Raw genomic sequence first — 19,399 nt, 5'->3', positions numbered from 1 at the left:
TTTTTTGCTGCTTTATTCCTTGATACCTTTCTTTAAAATACTGAGGTGAGTCAAACGTTTGGCAATATTTGCATACGTGCTAGTTTGCGGTGTATATATCACGTAACCGAAGCAGTTCAAGACGTGGAAGGTACCCGCTGAGATTGGTAGAATCATGGTAGCTGGTGCTCTGACTTATTGTTACACTCCGTATGTGATTTAGAAGCCGCACAGATAAACGTGCAACCTAGTCTAATTCGGGAACTTTATGCATTATGAGTTTGAACTGGGTCATAACGCCGCGGAAGCAATCAAAAGCATCTGTTGTGCGAAAGGTGAAGGCGCAGTTTAATACAGTGCAGTATCCAGATAGTTCAAGAAATTTCACTCGGAATAATTAGGCAGGGTCAGGTAGACCCAAAACCGTGGATTCCAAGGTTGTGCTCCGAGCCATAGAGGTAAATCCGGCGTGTAGCACTCGAAGAGTATCAAGCGAGCTTGGGGTCTCACGGACATATGACATTGTACGGCAAAAATACCCAGTATTGGACAACAGAAAGCGAGCTCTTCTGCAGCAAGACAACGCAAGACCTCAAACCGCTTGAACGACCCGAAATAAATTCCAGGAATTTGAGGGAATCGAACTGATGCCACACCCAGTATATAGTCCGGATCTAGCTCCCTCGGATTATTACTTGTTCTGATCCATGGCTAACTTCCTGTGCTCGCGACGCTTCATCAATCAAAAGGAGGTGGAAGCTTCAGTGAAGGAGTTCTTTGCCTCGAAAGACAAGAACTAGTATCAGCGTGGGATCAAAGAACTGACAGAAAGGTAGCTCCAGACTGTGCAACACGATGACTTCCACTTTAAATGCTAGATTGCTTTTGTTGTAACTTGAATAAAACAAATAAGTTATCAAAATATTGCAAAAGATTTGAACAATACAAACGCAAGCTTATTTCTTTTTACATTAAAAACTACACTAAAAGGGTAAATATTTGATTCTTTCTACAATACCCTTCAACTGTTCTGTGTACTTTGAGGCAGCCAGATATCGGGATTTGCTGACTCCTCAGTTATCAGTGAACTAAGGATATTAACACATGTTTTTTTTTTTTCAACTTTTCAAACCATACACAGAAAGCAACAAACGTTTGATTGTCTTAGCTTCAACTAATTAAATTGATCTAACCTCTTTTGTCAGGTAATACAAACATCACCGTAACCACATACTTAACATACGAGTGTTGTTTAAACGCCAGAAGCTACGGTTTATCGCCCGGGAAAAAAGTCCCTTTAAAGACTGTAGTAGTAAGAAACACACTATACTTCAGAGATAGGTGAAACTAAATCGTCCCAGAAGCGAACACGTAAGCAATAGATACGTATTTCGCTGTAATGGCAGCCTATCAATATCGCCAAGTCGAGTCATTCTGAATTTAGGAGAGTTTCAAGTTATTCAGTAACATCATGCACCTAAACACTTTATATTTTTTCCAATTTTCTATTATTTTATTTCATGCGTGTGTCAGCTTAAAAGTGTTACGCTCGCTTGAAATTTGAATGGTAGATTTGTTTTCAGATTAATTCATTGTGTTTTTTGAAGTTGACTAGTTCAAGTCTCAATCTTATTGTAACAACTCTTTTCTTTCTTCTAACGTCTCTTCATCCCCACCCCCGCCTTGTGTAATTACAGGAAAATAAGAGTACTAAAGTAAAGGCGGAGAGCTGGCACGACGGGCGAAATGCTTAGCGGTATTTCGTCTGTCTTTACGTTTGAGTTCAAATTCCGTAGAGATCGACTTTGCCTTTCATCCTTTCGGAGTCGATAAATTAAGTACCAGTTGCATACTGGGGTCGATCTGATCAACTAGCTCCCTCCCCCAAAATTTCGGGCCTTGTGCCTAGAGTAGAAAAGAGTACTAAATTATTTTATGTTTAAATTATTGTACTTAAAGAAATTGCAACTTAAATGATACGATATAGCAGGAACGCAAAAGCAAACCAAAAGTGACCAACTGATTCCTTTCTTTTGTGCGCGCCAGTAAAGCACAAACATGGTTCCTTGTCTGGTAATTCAAATTTAAACAGGATCTTCTGGAAATGACCAAACAACAAGATTGTTTTTTTTTTGTTTTTTTTTTGTTCTCGTGATTTTGGGGTTTTAAACTGCTGCAATAATAAGCATCGCTACAACGAAGCTGAATATTCAACTAATTTAAACGAAGTATTGTTCACAAAGAAAACGTGAAACGAGGTATTGGAAATATCGTTGTGTGTGTGTGTGTGTGTGTGTGTGTGTGTGTGTGTGTGTGTGTGTGTGTGTGTGTGTGTGTGTGTGCTTGTGTGTGTGAAAATATGGTTGTGCACACAAATGTATGTGCGTATGTGACAAGTGTACTAATACTCTAGTTCTCACACACCATTTCATACTGATATGCACAGTAAAGCTATAATCATTGGAATAAGAAATAGTAAGAAAACATTAACTGTTCGTGTTTTATTTTTCTTTAAAAATGCACTTTAATATTTTCGATTTTAAAAACGTAACACTTTTCTCAAAAAAAAAAAATACAAAACAGAGCAAACATGTGAATAGCAACCTTTTTCCAGGTCTACAATCGCTGATTAACTATTTGATACTTCCCTGTTCAAACTTATACAACTTTATATAATGTGTATGCTTGTGTGTGTGTGCCCATGTATATGTAGGTATATATATATATATATATATATATATATATATATATATATATATATGTATGTATGTATGTATGTATGTATGTATGTATGTATATGCATGTATACATAGATAATACATATATATATATATATATATATATATATATATATATATATATCAATTGCTGGTAGTCGTACCGTATTTCGTTTAACAACCATAATATACTACCAAGTGTATTAAAGATTTATAAGTCAATAATGTGTCCTACGTTTTTGTGTTAGCAGTGCGATTGAATCACTTTTAAATTATCTCCACAGATATTCTATAGAATTTAGAGCCAACACTGCAAGTTACGACGTTTCGTATACGAATACGTCTATGTAAACAATACGATCGAAGATAGAAAAATAGGTAATAGGTGTATATGCATATTTCGGGAGTACTTGCTCCTTCTTCAGTATCACACCAGACTCATTAACTATCCACGAACACATTACTTAAATAGCCACTAAGTTTAGCGGTGTAATAGATTACGTCCTAAAGTTATTAAAGCACACACACATACACACACAGCATAGTGACGGCTTGTTCTATATACACATTTGAGTTTGAATTTGAGTGAAAAAATTCACCTTATACGATTTAATGAGATTTAAATGCACATTGCGTTTGTGAATTGACTTCTAAATTCTTTAGTAGTGTTGTGATTGTCAGACGTTTTCATCCACAGTATCCATTATGAGGTGATACAAACAGAACTTACTCGTAGATTTTCTACGAGCTTTGTGAAGAGGATGTAGTAAACATGCTTTCATCGTCAGGCAATACTGAGACAAACATGCGATACAGAGAAGAATAAGAAACAAACGATATCTTGTATAAATGAACGCACAATAAATCTTGTGCCCAGTGTCACCGTTGTTTTTGTATAAAATACTACAATGTTCTTCGAGAAGAATCAATTGATCGAATTTCTCCATTCGAATCTTGAAGTCTGAGGTGGGATATCTTCTTCAGGTGGTGGCTTTGTTACTAATTCTTTGACGAATCTAAAACCACGAATTACGTAATGATGCCAACCTTCTGGTAAAATGGTAAGCAAAAGTCCAACTTCGATTAAAACCAATGCAGATATTTTCATTCCTGAAAACTGGCTGTTTCTCCATACAATGTCAGCAACTAATAAAATAAATAAACAAAAAGCAATGAGAGATTTTAGGATGTGTAGAATAATTGATATTACTTCATACATACAGTTCTGAGATAATTTGAAACGTCAGATATACGTTTTTCTTTTGATAAATATAAAATTTAAACCTCACTGAGTCAAAGTTTGAGAGAGGAAAGTGACTATATCTGCTCACGATAACCTAGTTTCCCTCTAATAACACTCTACAAAATAGTTCTGAATACACTGATAATATATATATATATATATATATATATATATATATATATTTCTGCCCGATATAAGCAAAAAACAAAGTTTGGCAAATGCACAATTTAAGAGCTTTTGATGCGAGTCGGACGAAGTGCCACTCTAATGTACAAAACTGCAAATGATACGTACATTTTCACTGAAATTTTATGTAACTGGCGCTGAAGGCAAAGTTGGTACAGAAACAATTGTAACTAGTCATTAAAGATGTATCGAAGTATTTCTTAGTTTTATCATTTGATTATATTTTACTTTTCGCTAAAGCCACACGACGGTTTTACCGTCGTGAAACCATGATTTTCGACACCTGAAGAATTTCGATATTAATCTGCAATCTGACAGTGTTAGTAGCCCAGAATTCGGGTTGAGTGCTACACTGGAAATACTCTATCTTTACACCCTATCAGGGCTTTATATTAACACGTATATACATCAGGGACAACACTGTTCACTCTTTCCCCTCCTTACTGCGAAAATGTAAGGTGTGACTGGAGAGGGATTTGTCAGTTATTTCTTGTAGTGTACGATCGCGTGCGATTTCTTCAGCATTTTACAACTTTCATGTAACGAATGAAGTGCTGCACACGTTTTGTCAAACTCTTAATCATTGATTAACAGAAAGACAATTGTTTAAAAATAATAATAAATCGAGCTTACTTGCACCCAGAGGAATGCCAAATAGAAGAGCTGTTTCTATGAAGAAGGTGATTGTGAAGACTCCTGAATAATTAAATACCAATTGGTGTGCTACAAAAAAGGTGAAAAACATTATCATAACATTTTAAAATCAGTACTTTTTCAAAAAAGTCATTAGGAAAATAATAGATGAATAAGGAAGATTGGAGGGCAAAACTGAAAATCTGTTTTGAAGCAGTGAACCATTGAATGGCCTGTTGGATCCATATTTGAGCCCATACGTTCCTCGTGACTACCGCATTATTATTTTTTTTTTATCTTTACACAGCTTCTAACGCTGTGAACTAAGGTAATACCCCTTATTTTTCGAGTACCATCCGGAGTATTCGAGCGGTTCCAAGCAGTGCTGTATTCTGCAAGCGTTCTACCCTTATTGTAGCTCCTATTTGTTCTATGTACTTCTCAAGAATTTTACTCACTATTCGCAGGGCTCCGACAATTATTGGTATTACTACCACCTTCTTCAGCGACCACAACTGCTTAACCTCCCAAGCTATATCTATCGACTTTTCTTTCTTTCTTATCATATACCTTGTTGTTAGCTGAGCAATGCTATATCTATGATTCAGCATTGTTTGCTTTCTTTATTGTTTCCTATTCTCTATCTCATGGTCGCATTGAATCATAAAATTCCATAGGTTCTTTGCATTATCACTCTCAATGATGCCTTCGGGTTTATGTTCATACCACTTTTTGCTCTGTCATGTCCATACTTGTTGCAAGGTGTTCAATAGACAATCCTTGCTATATTGTCATGACGTCTCGTATATTCTTTCTGGGCTAGTGGCGTACATTGACTAGTAATATGCTATATGGTTTCACCATGTTGTCCACAAATTCTGCACTTATCACTTTCTGATGTGTTGTCTATTCTGTATTCGATGTAATTGGTTCTTAATGCTTGCTCTTGGGCAGCACAGATTAGAGCCTCCGTTTCCGGTTTTAAATCACTTTTAGTCATCCTTAGCCATCTTTTTTCTCTGTCTGTTTTAACTTCAACATCTTTATGAAATTGTCCATGCATTCTTTCCTTTTTATCCACATATTTTCAGTTACATTCATTCTCAATTCCTTGTACAGTGTTTCTTCTTTACAATCTTCCATCCTACACAAGCCTGACCTTCTTACTTCTAATAATAGCGGTTCTGTAGCATTTTTTACATGCCATGCTACGTTGTTTTCTTCTGCTCTAATACTGTACTGTGTTCGCATCCAATCAGTCCTCTTCCCCCTCTTTTTCTCGGTACATACAGTCCGTCTGTGTCACTTTCTGGGTATCCAGTCAGCATCTTCCTTGTCTTTCTGTTTAAGCTGTTTAGTTTGTCTACTGTCTATGCGATTACCCCTGCTCCATATCTAAGGAGTGAAACCGCCCAGGTGTTGATAGCTTCAATCTTATTCCGTCCGTTTAATTTCGACTTAAAGATCAGTCTCAGTCTGCGCAAGTACCCCACCTTAAATTTTTCTGTCATTTCTTTCTCCATCAATTTATTCATTTCTAATATCCCCAAGTACTTATAGCCCGTCTCTTGTATCCGCTTCATAACCTTCCACCGAAGGTATCGTTAGCCCATCCGTACAATTGATTTTGCCTCTCTTCAAGACTAACACACCACACTTTTTCAGTCCGAACTTCATTCTGATATCAGCACTGAAAGCATACACTGTATACGTTGAAACATTATTATTATTATTATTATTATTATTATTATTATTATTATTATTATTATTATTATTATTAAGACGGTATGCTGTCAGAATCGTTAGCACAGTGGGTGAAATGCTTAGTGGTATTTCGTCCGTCTTCACGTTCTGAGTTCAAATTCCGCCGAGGTTGACTTTGCCTTTCATATTGTTGGCGTCGATACAATAAGTAGTAGTTGAGCACTGGGATCGATGCTATCGATTAATCCCCTCCCTCGAACTTGCTGGCTTGTTCCAAAATTAGAAGCCATTGTTATTATTATCAACATGAAAGGCAGTGAGATAGCAGAATCGTTAGCATGCCGGACAAAACGCACAGCGGCATTCTGTCCGTTTTTATGTTCTGGTTTCAAATCCCGCCGAAGTCGATGTTGCCTTTCCCCTTTCGGTGTCGATGAAATAAGTTGCAATCAAGTACTTATTTAATCGACCCCGAAAGGATGAAAGGCAAAGTCGACCTCGGTGGAATTTGAACTCAGAATGTAAGGACGGACGAAATGCTGCTAAGCACTTTGCTCGGCGTGCTAACGATTCTGCCAGCTCGCCGCCATAACATATTGTAGTAACGCCGTGCGCATGCGTAGTCTCACGCATGCGTAGAATTAAACAACCAAGCGTTCCCGCTCAATTCATTCTCTTTCTTGCCGGCCAGCAATAGAGCATGGACGTGTCAATCAGTGTTTCTGACATTCCAACCTGGAGACAGTCTCTTTACGTGTATAGCTGTCACTCTCCATCTTTCGGACTTACACTCGACAGCTCGCTCACATCTACATAACAACGTCCCAACAACTATGCTCACACATAACAGAAGCTGTAACAACAAGAGCTAAAGATGTATATATTTACCACCTGAATAAATGTTGTTTAAGTTGATAGTCTGGAGTTCAGCGTTCCGTTTATATTCTTAATATTATATAAGAAAGTCAGGTATACATCTAATGATGTATAACCAACTTTCCTATACTGGTGACCCCCGACGTGATTCAAACACGCAGCCCGCTGAGCTGCGATAACCCACTTTCTTATAAAGTGGTGATTCGACGAAGAAACAAACGCAGCATGGACTCTGGACTACCAACTTATAACTGGTGAAACCCGACTAAAGAACAAATGCGGCCATGGAGACTGAACTACTAACCAGCATCATCGTCATGACCAACACGATTCTACGATTACTACGCCACCAACATCTCCAACCATAGTCAACACGACTTACTACGTATTACCAACATCAACAAGCGCGGTTTTTATTCTCGCCTCTGTTAGAGTGGATGTTTCCACTCACGATAAACAGACAAGAATTACAGCCTGCGACTTTCCAATTGTGTACTCAAAGAACTTGGTATAAAACTCTCACGTGTACTGACTTTCTAACTGCTGTGATATCTCACATACATATAGACGGCCTGTTTTTTATTATGTTCTTATATGTCGCATTCACACTGTCACATACACATACATCTTTTATGCCACACAATAACTCTTGTTATTCATTTCATACGGTTGTTTTTTTTTCTATCGTCTCATTACTGGTATTTACGAAATCTATGTTACCGTAGTATAACATAATTACTTGTATATCATCTTTGATATATATTTTGGTGTTCGACCGTGTGACACGTTTAAATAAAAGGAGTCCTCTGTTTTTCCATTCGTCACCATTTCTCCTTTTTGAGTTCGCACGGTCGTTCTTTCATCTTGGGTTAAGAAAATTTTTTTTCGAGGTTTTCGCTAATGGTCGTACAGAGATTTGTCTGTCGACTGTCTGTAAAAGCGCACCTCTTCAAACACTCATCACCAAACAGCCTTTTCGCCACCAGCGTCGTGCGCCAACCAAGATTACCACCGTGACAACAATTACTACTACCAACTACAAGCATTCCCCCCGACGTCGCCATGTTTCAACAGAACATCAATGTACTGTCTACCACAATGTCGTGCGCCAACAACCCCACCACCAGGGACACACCAATCAACTTGTGTAACTTTCATACGAACTGGATTTTTTGTCTCTACAGACACTTTCATTTGTTCTGTGTTTTCACTCACACACACACTTGTGCACTCGTACATTTTTCTTTCCTTTCAGGGAAAACAAACAATCAGACTTTTACATCGCGTGATTCCAGTTTCCTGGACAGTTGTCAACACGGTTGTTTTGTCATTGTCATTTCATTTATACATTGCATGCATGTATGACACGAGTGTACATTTCATTTCTTTCATTTTTCTTTGTGTGTGTTTTGTGCTACATCTTGGTAGTTTTCAGTGGCCATCCTGCCTCAGGCGTTCTAACAGATTTCATATTATCGTGCGTTTCTCGCACTGGCAAGGGAGCCCTGTAGTAACACCGTGCGCATGCGTAGAATTAAACAACCAAGCGTTCCCGCTCAATTCATTCTCTTTCTTGCCGGCCAGCAATAGAGCATGGACGTGTCAAGCAGTGTCTCTGACATTCCAACCTGGAGACAGTCTCTTTACGTGTATAGCTGTCACTCTCCATCTTTCGGACTTACACTCGACAGCTCGCTCACATCTACATAACAACGTCCCAACAACTATGCTCACACACATAGAAGCTGTAACAACAAGAGCTAAAGATGTATATATTTACCACCTGAATAAATGTTGTTTAAGTTGATAGTCTGGAGTTCAGCGTTCCGTCATATTCATTAATTTTATATAGGAAAGTCAGGTATACATCTAATGATGTATAACCAACTTTCCTATAATATAATATTTGCCAAAACTGCTTTGCAATCATGAGGTCCTGCATTTGATTCCACATAAAGGTATCTTGGGGAAGTATTTTTTTACCATAGCCTCGAATAGAACTAAAGTGAAAATGGTTGGACAGACACTGTGGAAGCTTTTCGGATGAGCGATACTTACAAAGCAAAGGGCCGGTCTTGTTATACACTGTAACTTACTGATTCTGTCCAAGGATTGGGTTAAGAGTACAAGTGTCTAGGAATACTCAGCCACTTAAAAAAACTGGCATCCCATTTGTTACGACGACGAAGGTTCCAATTGATCTGATCAACGGAACAGCCTACTCATGAAATCAACGTGAAGTGGCTGAGCACACCACAGACACGCATGCTCTTTACGTAGTTCTCAGGGAGACTGGCCCTGTGAAATACAGGTACTACTCATTTTTATCAGCTGAGTGGACTGGAGCAACATGAAATAAGATTCTTGCTCAATGACAGAACGCGCTGCCGGAATCGAACTCCCGACCTTACGATCGTGAGTCGAATATCCCCATTCACTACTCAGCCACTTATACTATAATTCAATGACCAAGCAGTTCAGTCAATCGACCAACAGTAATGCTCTGGTCCCAAACCGATTGAGATCCGTTTATTTACTACATAAAATCAGAAACTATCTCGTCTAAGACATAAAAGTTATTTTGTCCGTCTACCTTTATTACTTACTATTCACCATATAAAATCCAAATATTTTGTGTAAGATATGATATAATTCTTTCTCTCTGATGTTCGTGGTTTATCATATAAAAACGATAGATATTTCGGGTAGAGTATAAAACAATTATTCGGTTGAATGTGTATTTATATTACGAAAATAAACTTCTATGATACTTCTGACAACTTATTGTCTGCCATAAGCTTCGCTTTTGGTGTAGATCAAAGGAAACATAAGTTGGTTATTTTTTGAGAAATTGCTCACAGTTGACTGGCTTCTATCACTAAAAACCTGTAACAGTCAGTTCAAATAAGACTAATCCCCAGTTCCTTCATATCTTCGTTAAATAATAGTTCACTAAGTCGATTCATTTACCATGCACTGTAGTTTTCATATAAGCCAAGTAATAATCCATGTAGAGGTTTTCCGAACGATCATTTGTAAGCTCAGACGATAATAATGTTTATTATCAGTATATTATTACATTTAGTGGGAAGAGAGAGGCGGCAATTGTTTCTTTTCTTGTGAAACTCAACCGGAAACGTGTTTAATAATTAAATAATTAGCCGTTATAAATTACTCACCTGTGGTGAAGACAGCCGAAGCACAGAGTGGTGTCCAAGGTAGATCAAGCCAGTCAACGAACTCGGTTTTAGTGAAGTAAAACAAGAGAACGAATGGCCAGAGTACTAGAAGATTCGTCAAACCTGAGAATAGAAAAGAGAAAATATATATAAAAAAAACATGTCTGGAAAGATAAAACTAAAAATAAATCATTTCTTAGAACATTGACATAAAAAATATATATGACTACGATTATGAAGCGAGCGCCGAGGAACAAGGGCTCAGTTCCAACACAATTTCGATTCTACTTGAAGGCATTACATCATGGTGTTAATTCCCTAGGACGGTGTAGTAGTTGCACGTAAATACACACACACACACACACACACTCACTCACAAGCACGCACACACACACACACACACACACACACACACATACACACACACACACACATGTTCCACACGGTGCCCATAAAGGAAAGCTGATTGGCCAATTAACAGGTCACAATCACTAGTTCACAGACCCACTGTTTCCTCTCAGCTTGTCGCTTGTACCGCTACAATCACTGCCTCATACCATCACTGCTTCCTCTGCCTGTCGCTTTTACCACAATAATCACTGGTTCATAGAATCACTGCTTCCTCTGTCAGTTCTACCACCACGGTCACTGTTTTATACAATCGCTACTACTTCTACTTGTCGCTTCTACTGCTATTAATCACTGGTACGTAAACAGGCATACCTTTGCCTTTCTGTCCCAAACAACAATATCCGACCTGTTATGCTTACATTTGACAGAAGTTTTGATGGAAATATTCCACCAGTATTCCTTGAGTCGGTGTTAATGAATGTATTCCATAACAGAAGGATTTTCTAAGTTTATTTCAGGACAGTCTTTTTTGTGGATAGCATTGTAAATTGTTTTAGCGACAACATCGTGCCTCACAAGGAGGTAGTATTTTGACGACACTTTAGGACAGCTGCTAATCACATGCGTAATGTCTTCCACAGAAATATGACATAGCCTACACATGCGGTTGCACCCTGGGATTAAAAGAGCGTCACTGTCTCTCTTGTTCACCAGGTACTTTGTGGCAATCTCCTGTTCCTGGATTGCAAACGCATAGCCTTCAAAGTGTGTTGTGATTTAGTGGTCTTGTGTTCAAGAGAAGCTGCACTTCGTGTCAATTCTACTGTCTTCTTCAAGCTTCCGGGCAACATACCCATGCATGGCCTTTTTTTTTTTTTGTATGCTAAGTGCTTGCCATCCAGGTCTTCTCTGAGGTAAGAGAGCCCAGCTGTTCTGAGGCTGTATAGGAGATCATCGAGAAGAGAGTGTTTCTTCACTGCCAACTCGTACAATGTTGCTCACTTCACTTTTCAGGATTGCATTAATATATTTATTTTTGCTATTGTTGTTTAGCAGGTTCTGCCTCAGTGATACAATACGACATTCGAAGGCCGTCTGCACTGATCTTTCATTTCTTCTTAGGTAGAGCCTGTACGTATGTATACTCTCTCTTTTACTCTTTTACTTGTTTCAGTCATTTGACTGTGGCCATGCTGGAGCACCGCCTTTAGTCGAGCAAATCGACCACAGGACTTATTCTTTGGAAGCCTAGTACTTATTCTATCAGTCTCTTTTGCCGAACTGCTAAGTTACGAGGACGTAAACACACCAGCATCGGTTGTCAAGCGATGTTAGGGAGACAAACACAGACACGCAAACATATACACACACATACATATATATACATATATACGACGGGCTTCTTTCAGTTTCCGTCTACCAAATCCACTCACAAGGCTTTGATCGGCCCGAGGCTATAGTAGAAGACACTTGCCCAAGGTGCCACGCAGTGGGACTGAACCCGGAACCATGTGGTTGGTAAGCAAGCTACTTACCACACAGCCACTCCTACGCCTATGTATGTATATTATATGCATAAAATAATATTATATACACACACTGAACACACACAAAAACATTTATATATTTATATATACACTGTTCGCTTGCTGAGAGGTTCAGAAATTGAAAGCACTGATTACATCTGAAAGTTATTAATGTTTTTATATACAGTAATATTATTGGTTTAAGCAGCAACTCGAGTTTCATATTCAAGCGAAAGTATTTGCCTTGACTTGGTTTCGAATAAACCCGGATTTTCATCATCATTTTCAATCAGCAAAGTGTCATGAAGCATGCCACATTATAAGTGATGGAAATGTACATGATAGCCTGGTAACTGGAAACTATGATGAAACTCCGTGTTTACTCCAAAGCAAGTGAAATTTCTTCGCTTGAACATGAAACTTGACTTGCTGTCAAAAACGAATTTTACTTGATATATATAAATTACACACATACACACACATACACATACATACATACACACACACGTGTGTGTGTGTGTGTTTATGTACTTGTGTGTCCGTGTCTGTGTGCGTGTATGTGCACGCACGCGTGCATTATTATGATTTGAAATTGAACTACATTATAATGTAATTAATGCAGAGCCTGACGATGAAACACAATAACGATGATGAAAGAACGAGAGAAGAGACAAGTGGATCGGTAATGTCTATGTGGATATGATATTAACCTAGCCAGTTCTGAGGAATAAAGACCGTTATCGTAGCAGTAGAGAATAATAATAATAATAATAATAATAATAATAATAATAATAATAATAATAATAATAATAATAATAATAATAGACTGACATTTGTTTTATTTTGAACCTGTTGAAGACACACGAGATGTCGAAATATTGTTCAAAGGACCAATAAATAAGTTACTTTCGAGTTGCGCTTTTTGTCATTGAGTTGGCCGTAGTGATGGATTACGTCCGCTATGTTTACCTTAGTGATGGAATTTGGCAATCGTATACAAAAGTTAAGAACTCATCTATCTATCTAATAATAATAATAATAATAATAATAATAATAATAATAATAATAATAATAATAATAATAATAATAATAATAATAATGATGATGATGATAATGGATAATGATGATTATAATAATGATGATGCATCCAACTGTAAAACGATCGTTCTTACAAATGCTACTCTTACTCTTGTTAGTATGGAGGAAAAAATGTTTAACAAGAGAAAAAATAAGTAACGAAACTTACCTACTAAAGACAAGAATAGTGAAATCTTTCCAAAATTAACTTCCCCAATGAACTTTTTACAGAAAATCTAAAAGCGAAATAAAATAGAATGAAATAAAAATGAAAGAAAAGATGGAAGACAGGTTTATTGCATTGTTTGCTAAATGTTATATAACTTATAAGAATTAGTCAGCAAAGTAAATTATTCAAGATCAACAAGGAAGGGGGGAATGTCATTGTCATGACGACGAAGTTACTCTTTGGCTTCTTTTTCTATAAATATCTGTACATGCCATTACTACTACTACTACTACTGCTGCTGCTGCTGGTGCTGCTACTACTACTACTACTACTACTACTACTACTACTACTACTACTACTACTACTACTACTACTACTACTACTACGGAAGATATATACACTACGCCTGAATGATATTATTTACAGCTATTTATATGTGTGTGTGTGTAATTATTTTATATAGTATATACATACACATAATATACGCACGCACACACGTCTGTATACACACACACACACACACATATATATGTGTGTGTGTGTGTGTGTGTGTGTATATATATATATATATATATACATATATATATATATATATATATATATATATATATATATATATATATATATATATATATATATATATATATATATGCATATATACATATATGTACATACTTACATGTATATGTATATACATATGCATATATGGACACAGGACGGTCATCGAACTATATATATATATATATATGTATATATATATATATATATATATATATATATATATATATATATATATATATATATATATATATATATATATATATATCAATTATCAATGAATATTTATTTTAGAATTACGTTGTTTGTATTGTAATTTACGTTGTCTTTACTTTATGGTTTGGTTGCTACGTAACCACACAAAATGTAATAAATGTTATATCGTCAGGTAAAGCTTAACACATTTACTACATATGATCGACCGAAAAGTTGGATGTGGCGGGAAGGAAACGGATATACATGAAAAGTACGTTGTTGTTGTTATTATCATCATCGTCGTCATTCTTGTTGTTGTTCTTCTTCTTCCTTTTTTTTTAGCTCCAGGTCAGCGTTGATCGACCAGATCTGTGATCAAAGGTGTTTTAGCTGTGACCATTCTGTCTTCTCATGCATAGTTTAACTCAAACCTATATACCCAGCATAGATTTGTTTTTTGGATTTTTTTTTTCTTGTTTGCTTCATTCTATTTAAGATTGATGTGGTATCAAAGACATTCAGCGGTCACACAGACGGTGTCTCATTCATATAAACTTTGCTGTGAGGCGGCGACAGAAATGTTTAATTTAAAAAATACGTGAACTGAACGAGAAGAATTAATTGAAGATTCTATGTTCTAAAAGTACTCATAGCTCACGGAAATCAATGTGCATCAATGTGCCAAAGACACTTTTAGCACAGGCTAAATTAATTTATAAATAATAATCTCAGAAACAGATCGTCATAGTTTTAACGTCCACTTGTCCATGCTTGCATGAGTCAAATGGAATTCGTTGAAGCAGATTATTTTTACGGCCGGATACCCTTCCTGTTGTCGACCCTTACCAAGCAGGGTAATATTTACCCTAGTTCTTTGAACACGAAGAACACAATTTTTTGTTTGCGTTTATGTGTAATTCACAAAGGTTATTGTAAGTAAGCTGCCTTTTTTTTTTCCTACCGCAGGGTAGGGTAGTGCCCAGAATTTTTTCCAGGACTTCAAAAGGCGAGGTGCCGAGACAAATATCTCAAAGTATCCTTTCCGATGCTCTAACGATTCTGCCTCCTTAGAGTGGAATTTTATTTATGAACCCTATAAAGATGAAAAGCAAAGTTAACAACAGCAGTAATTTCACTCAGAACACAAAGTGCCAACATGGACAGCAGAGGAGGTGGTCACATGAAACAGACATCTGCAGGGAGAGAGAATCACAGTTAAAAGATCCCTGAAAGGAATATCACCAAAAAGAAAATATTTTTAAAATGTCTACAGATCTGGATAGCTACAGAAACTTGCGCACTGGAAGGGAAACCCTAGGCTATGACCGATTTCCTCCTCTTAACTCAGCTATTTATGTCATATGCATAACAGCTAACTGGGCGTGAGAGGAGGCGGTGTACACCCATGCTGTTACTCTGCATCCCCTATATTAATTAGTTGCATGTCATTGTGTGCAGTGTTCTCCCTAATCAAATAGAGACAAAGATTGTCTGAGCCATACCTGGACGTTCAATAGCAGCTACCTATATGCATGACCAGGCTTTCTTTAGCCACCAGGGGAATCTCTTAGCATCACTCGATTTACTACAAATAGCAATTAAATTTCTTCCAGATCACAACAAGTCGCCTTGAAATGTGAGATAACGAAATCCTGAATACACAAAGAAAAAACGAATAATCGTGGCTAGAACGTCTTTGTTCAGTCAAGGCTTATCTGCAACTAAACAACGTCGACAAAAACTGAGATTAACAGCAACAAAGACTGAGAAGCTGGCATGTTCAAAGAATACGGTGTAGACTGGCCAACCACTAAATAGCAAAAGATGAGACGATAATGTGCGTGGAGTGTAGAAATAACTTAGGAACAATAGATTTTTTTTTTTCTCATATTAGTAATATAGGTAATATTTTTCTATATTGTCTCTTGCCAGTACAGAAAAATATTAGTCTTAGTTTAGAGAAACCCTAGTTGGATTTGGCAAACCACTAAAGTTTGCGAACTAAACGAACACACAATTAAAAACGAAACTTTCTTGGATTTGTAACAAGAAACTTCATTGATAATATGAAACCTTATTTATGACAAGAAACCATAGAGATGACAAGAAACTATTTCGTTAAGAAGAAACCACCTTGATAACAGGAAAACACATTAATAAGAAGCATTAACACTGATAACAATAAACCACATTGATAACAAGGAAGAGATCACATTGATAATACAGAAGGAATTACATTCATAATAAGAAACTACACTGAGAATAATAAACGACATTAATTACAAGAAATCATATAGAAAACATGAAACATATTGTTAACAACAGCCATGTTGATAAGAAAGAAACTACATTGATAAGAAGGAAGAAATCACATTGATAACAAGAAACCATATTGGTAGTATGAAACATTGTTAACAAGCCATATTGACAGCAACGAAACTACATTGATAGCGAAAACCGGATTGATGACAAATTATATTGGTTTCAAATTTTGGCACAAGGCCAGTAAGTTCGGGAAAGGGTTTAAGTCGAATAAAATCGAGCCCTGTGTTCAACTGGTACTTATTTTATCGACCTCGTAAGGATGATAGGCAAGGTTAACACCCGCAGCATTTGAACTCGGATCGTAAGGACGGACGAAATGCTCTAAGCATTCTTCCCGGCGTGCAGCTCACCGCCTTATGACAACAAAGGATATTCATGACAATAAACAATACTGATAACAAGATATATCTCTGATAACAAAAAATCATATTTATAAAAGAGAATAATGTAAATTTATTTAGTTTTCCGCTTCTTATGATTGTTGCCGTCATAATTGTTTTGCTTAAACCAATTATAGTTCTAGCCTACCGATAGTTAATTTGATTGTGAATGAATATATATATATATATATATATATATATATATATATATATATATATATATATATATAGATAGATAGATAGATAGATAGATAGATAGATAGATAGATAGATAGATAGATAGATACATATCCTTTGTAAAGAGTAAAATTAAGAAGAATAAAACAACATCAAATAAATGTAACATTTGTTTAATTAATTTTTTTAATTACTGAATGAGATGACAACTTATCAATTCATTGAACCAAGCAATCAAATAAATAGTTTTGCACATATAACGTGAAACTTTGTCATTTTGTAAAGGTTTTGTAAAAGTTCATCTTTTCTAGAATCCGGATAAATCACAAGGCAAGTGTTTAATTTCAATTTCTAGAGTATAAAACTAGTGCGAAACAAAATCCTTCACCCTGGATAGGACGCGAGTCAATCGCAAGTAGCTTATCTATTCAAATAATGAGGTAATTTCCGACAGCTTAGGTATATGAAAATTTTGAAGGCAAAGAATTTTGTCAAAAGAACAACGAAATATCTACAACGAACTGTAATCAAATACTTAACCTACTCAATAATTTTTTCCATTCCTATCGTATCTGGCAGTCCGTCGGTTTCGACGACGAGGATTCCAGCTGATCCGATCAACGGAACAGCCTACTTGTGAAATTAACATGCAAGCGGCTGAGCACTCCACAGACACGCATTCCCTTAGTCCTCAGGGAGATTCAGCCGACGCAGAATGTGTCAAGGCTGGCCCTTTGAAATACAGGTACTACACATTTTTGCCAGCTGAGTGGATTGGAGCAACATGAAATGAAGTGTCTGCCTCAAGGACACAACGCACCAGCGGGAATCGAACTCAAGACATTCCGATTGTGATCCGAATATCCAAAGTACTAAGCCATGCACCTTCACTTTCCTATCATATAAAAGGAGGTAAAAATATTATAAATCTTTATTGTACGTTAACCCCCACAAATTACAATAAAAATTGCTAATGTATCGATTATAGTCATCGTATCGATTGTACTGTTAGAAGATGCCTAAAATTGCGGATAAAAATTACATCAGTAGTGTTACATTATATATTTATGACTTTAACAAACCAGAACCAAATTAAAACAGCCGAAAATAGAACTAACTAATCGATAATAAGTCTCTGTAGCAACTGCAGCTATTGCTATACTGGAGCATTAAACAACAACACTGAGTTGCTTACATATGTGTAATACAAACATTCGTTTGACATCCACTAGAATCCAATAGGAAACATACAGATTGTAGAAAACTAAAATATTCGTAAACTAGAATATTCATAAGGGCCGGACTAGTGCGTGACCTAGCCTGGTAACCAGGTTAGGTCATACACTAGTCTGATCTTTATGATCAATTGAGAGGTCGCAAAATTTGAATCGTCAGGAGAAAATATTTATTTTATCGATCCAAAAGTAGGAGTGAAGAGGAAGGTCGACTTCAGTGAAATTTTGAACTCAGAACGTATAGCGGAGAAACTAAAATTCTGTTCAATATCTTGTCCTGAGCTCAACGATGTAGGTTAATTTATCTCCGTTTCTCATCCAATAAATTGTCTTTCTACTACAGGCACAAGGCCTGAAATTTTTTAAGTGGGGGGGGGGGGCTATTCGATTACATCGATCGCCAGTACTCAACTGGTACTTATTTTATTGACCCCAGAATGATGAAAGATAATGTCAACTCCAACAGAATTTGAACTCAGAACGTAAATGCCACTAAATACTTTTTCCAACGTGCTAAGCATTCAGCCAGCTTGCAGCCTTAATATTTTTTTCAAACATAGGCGTAAGGCTTGAAATTTTGAAGGGGAGGGTCAATCGATTACATCGACTCCAGCGCTCGCCGGGCGAAATTCTTAGCGGTATTTCGTCTGTCTTTACGTCCTGAGTTCAAATTCTGCCGCGGTCGACTTTGCCTGTCATCCTTACGGAGTCGATGAATTAAGTACCAGTTGTGTACTGGGGTCGATCTAATCGACTGGCCCCCTCCCCCAAAATTTTGGTCCTTATGCCTAGAGTAGAAAAGAATATTTAACTAGTACTCTATTTCATCGACATGAAAAGGATCAAAAGCAGAGCTGACCTCGATAGAATTTGAACTCAGAATATAAAG

At 36.8% G+C, this 19,399-nt stretch overlaps 1 protein-coding gene across 2 annotated transcripts in view; it reads right to left on the bottom strand.

The window, feature by feature from the left end:
* Window positions 1-2,465: 2,465 nt before the first annotated feature.
* LOC106869061 (solute carrier family 35 member F4) overlaps window positions 2,466-19,399 on the bottom strand; it is a 165,428-nt gene continuing 148,494 nt past the window's right edge. For both annotated transcript variants that reach the window (XM_089358700.1, XM_089358699.1), the window contains exons 5-8: window positions 13,641-13,707; window positions 10,518-10,640; window positions 4,759-4,848; window positions 2,466-3,842 (exon numbers count right to left, since the gene is read on the bottom strand). In XM_089358700.1, the coding sequence (XP_089214826.1) occupies window positions 3,622-3,842; window positions 4,759-4,848; window positions 10,518-10,640; window positions 13,641-13,707 (501 nt within the window). In that variant the 3' untranslated portion in view covers window positions 2,466-3,621. The remainder of the gene's footprint in view (window positions 3,843-4,758; window positions 4,849-10,517; window positions 10,641-13,640; window positions 13,708-19,399) is intronic.

This window comes from Octopus bimaculoides, chromosome 10, assembly GCF_046866305.1.
Source record: "Octopus bimaculoides isolate indiv1 chromosome 10, ASM4686630v1, whole genome shotgun sequence".
NCBI lineage: Eukaryota > Metazoa > Mollusca > Cephalopoda > Octopoda > Octopodidae > Octopus > Octopus bimaculoides.
Note: the sequence above shows the minus strand (reverse complement) of the source record. Positions and strands in the feature narration are given on the sequence as shown.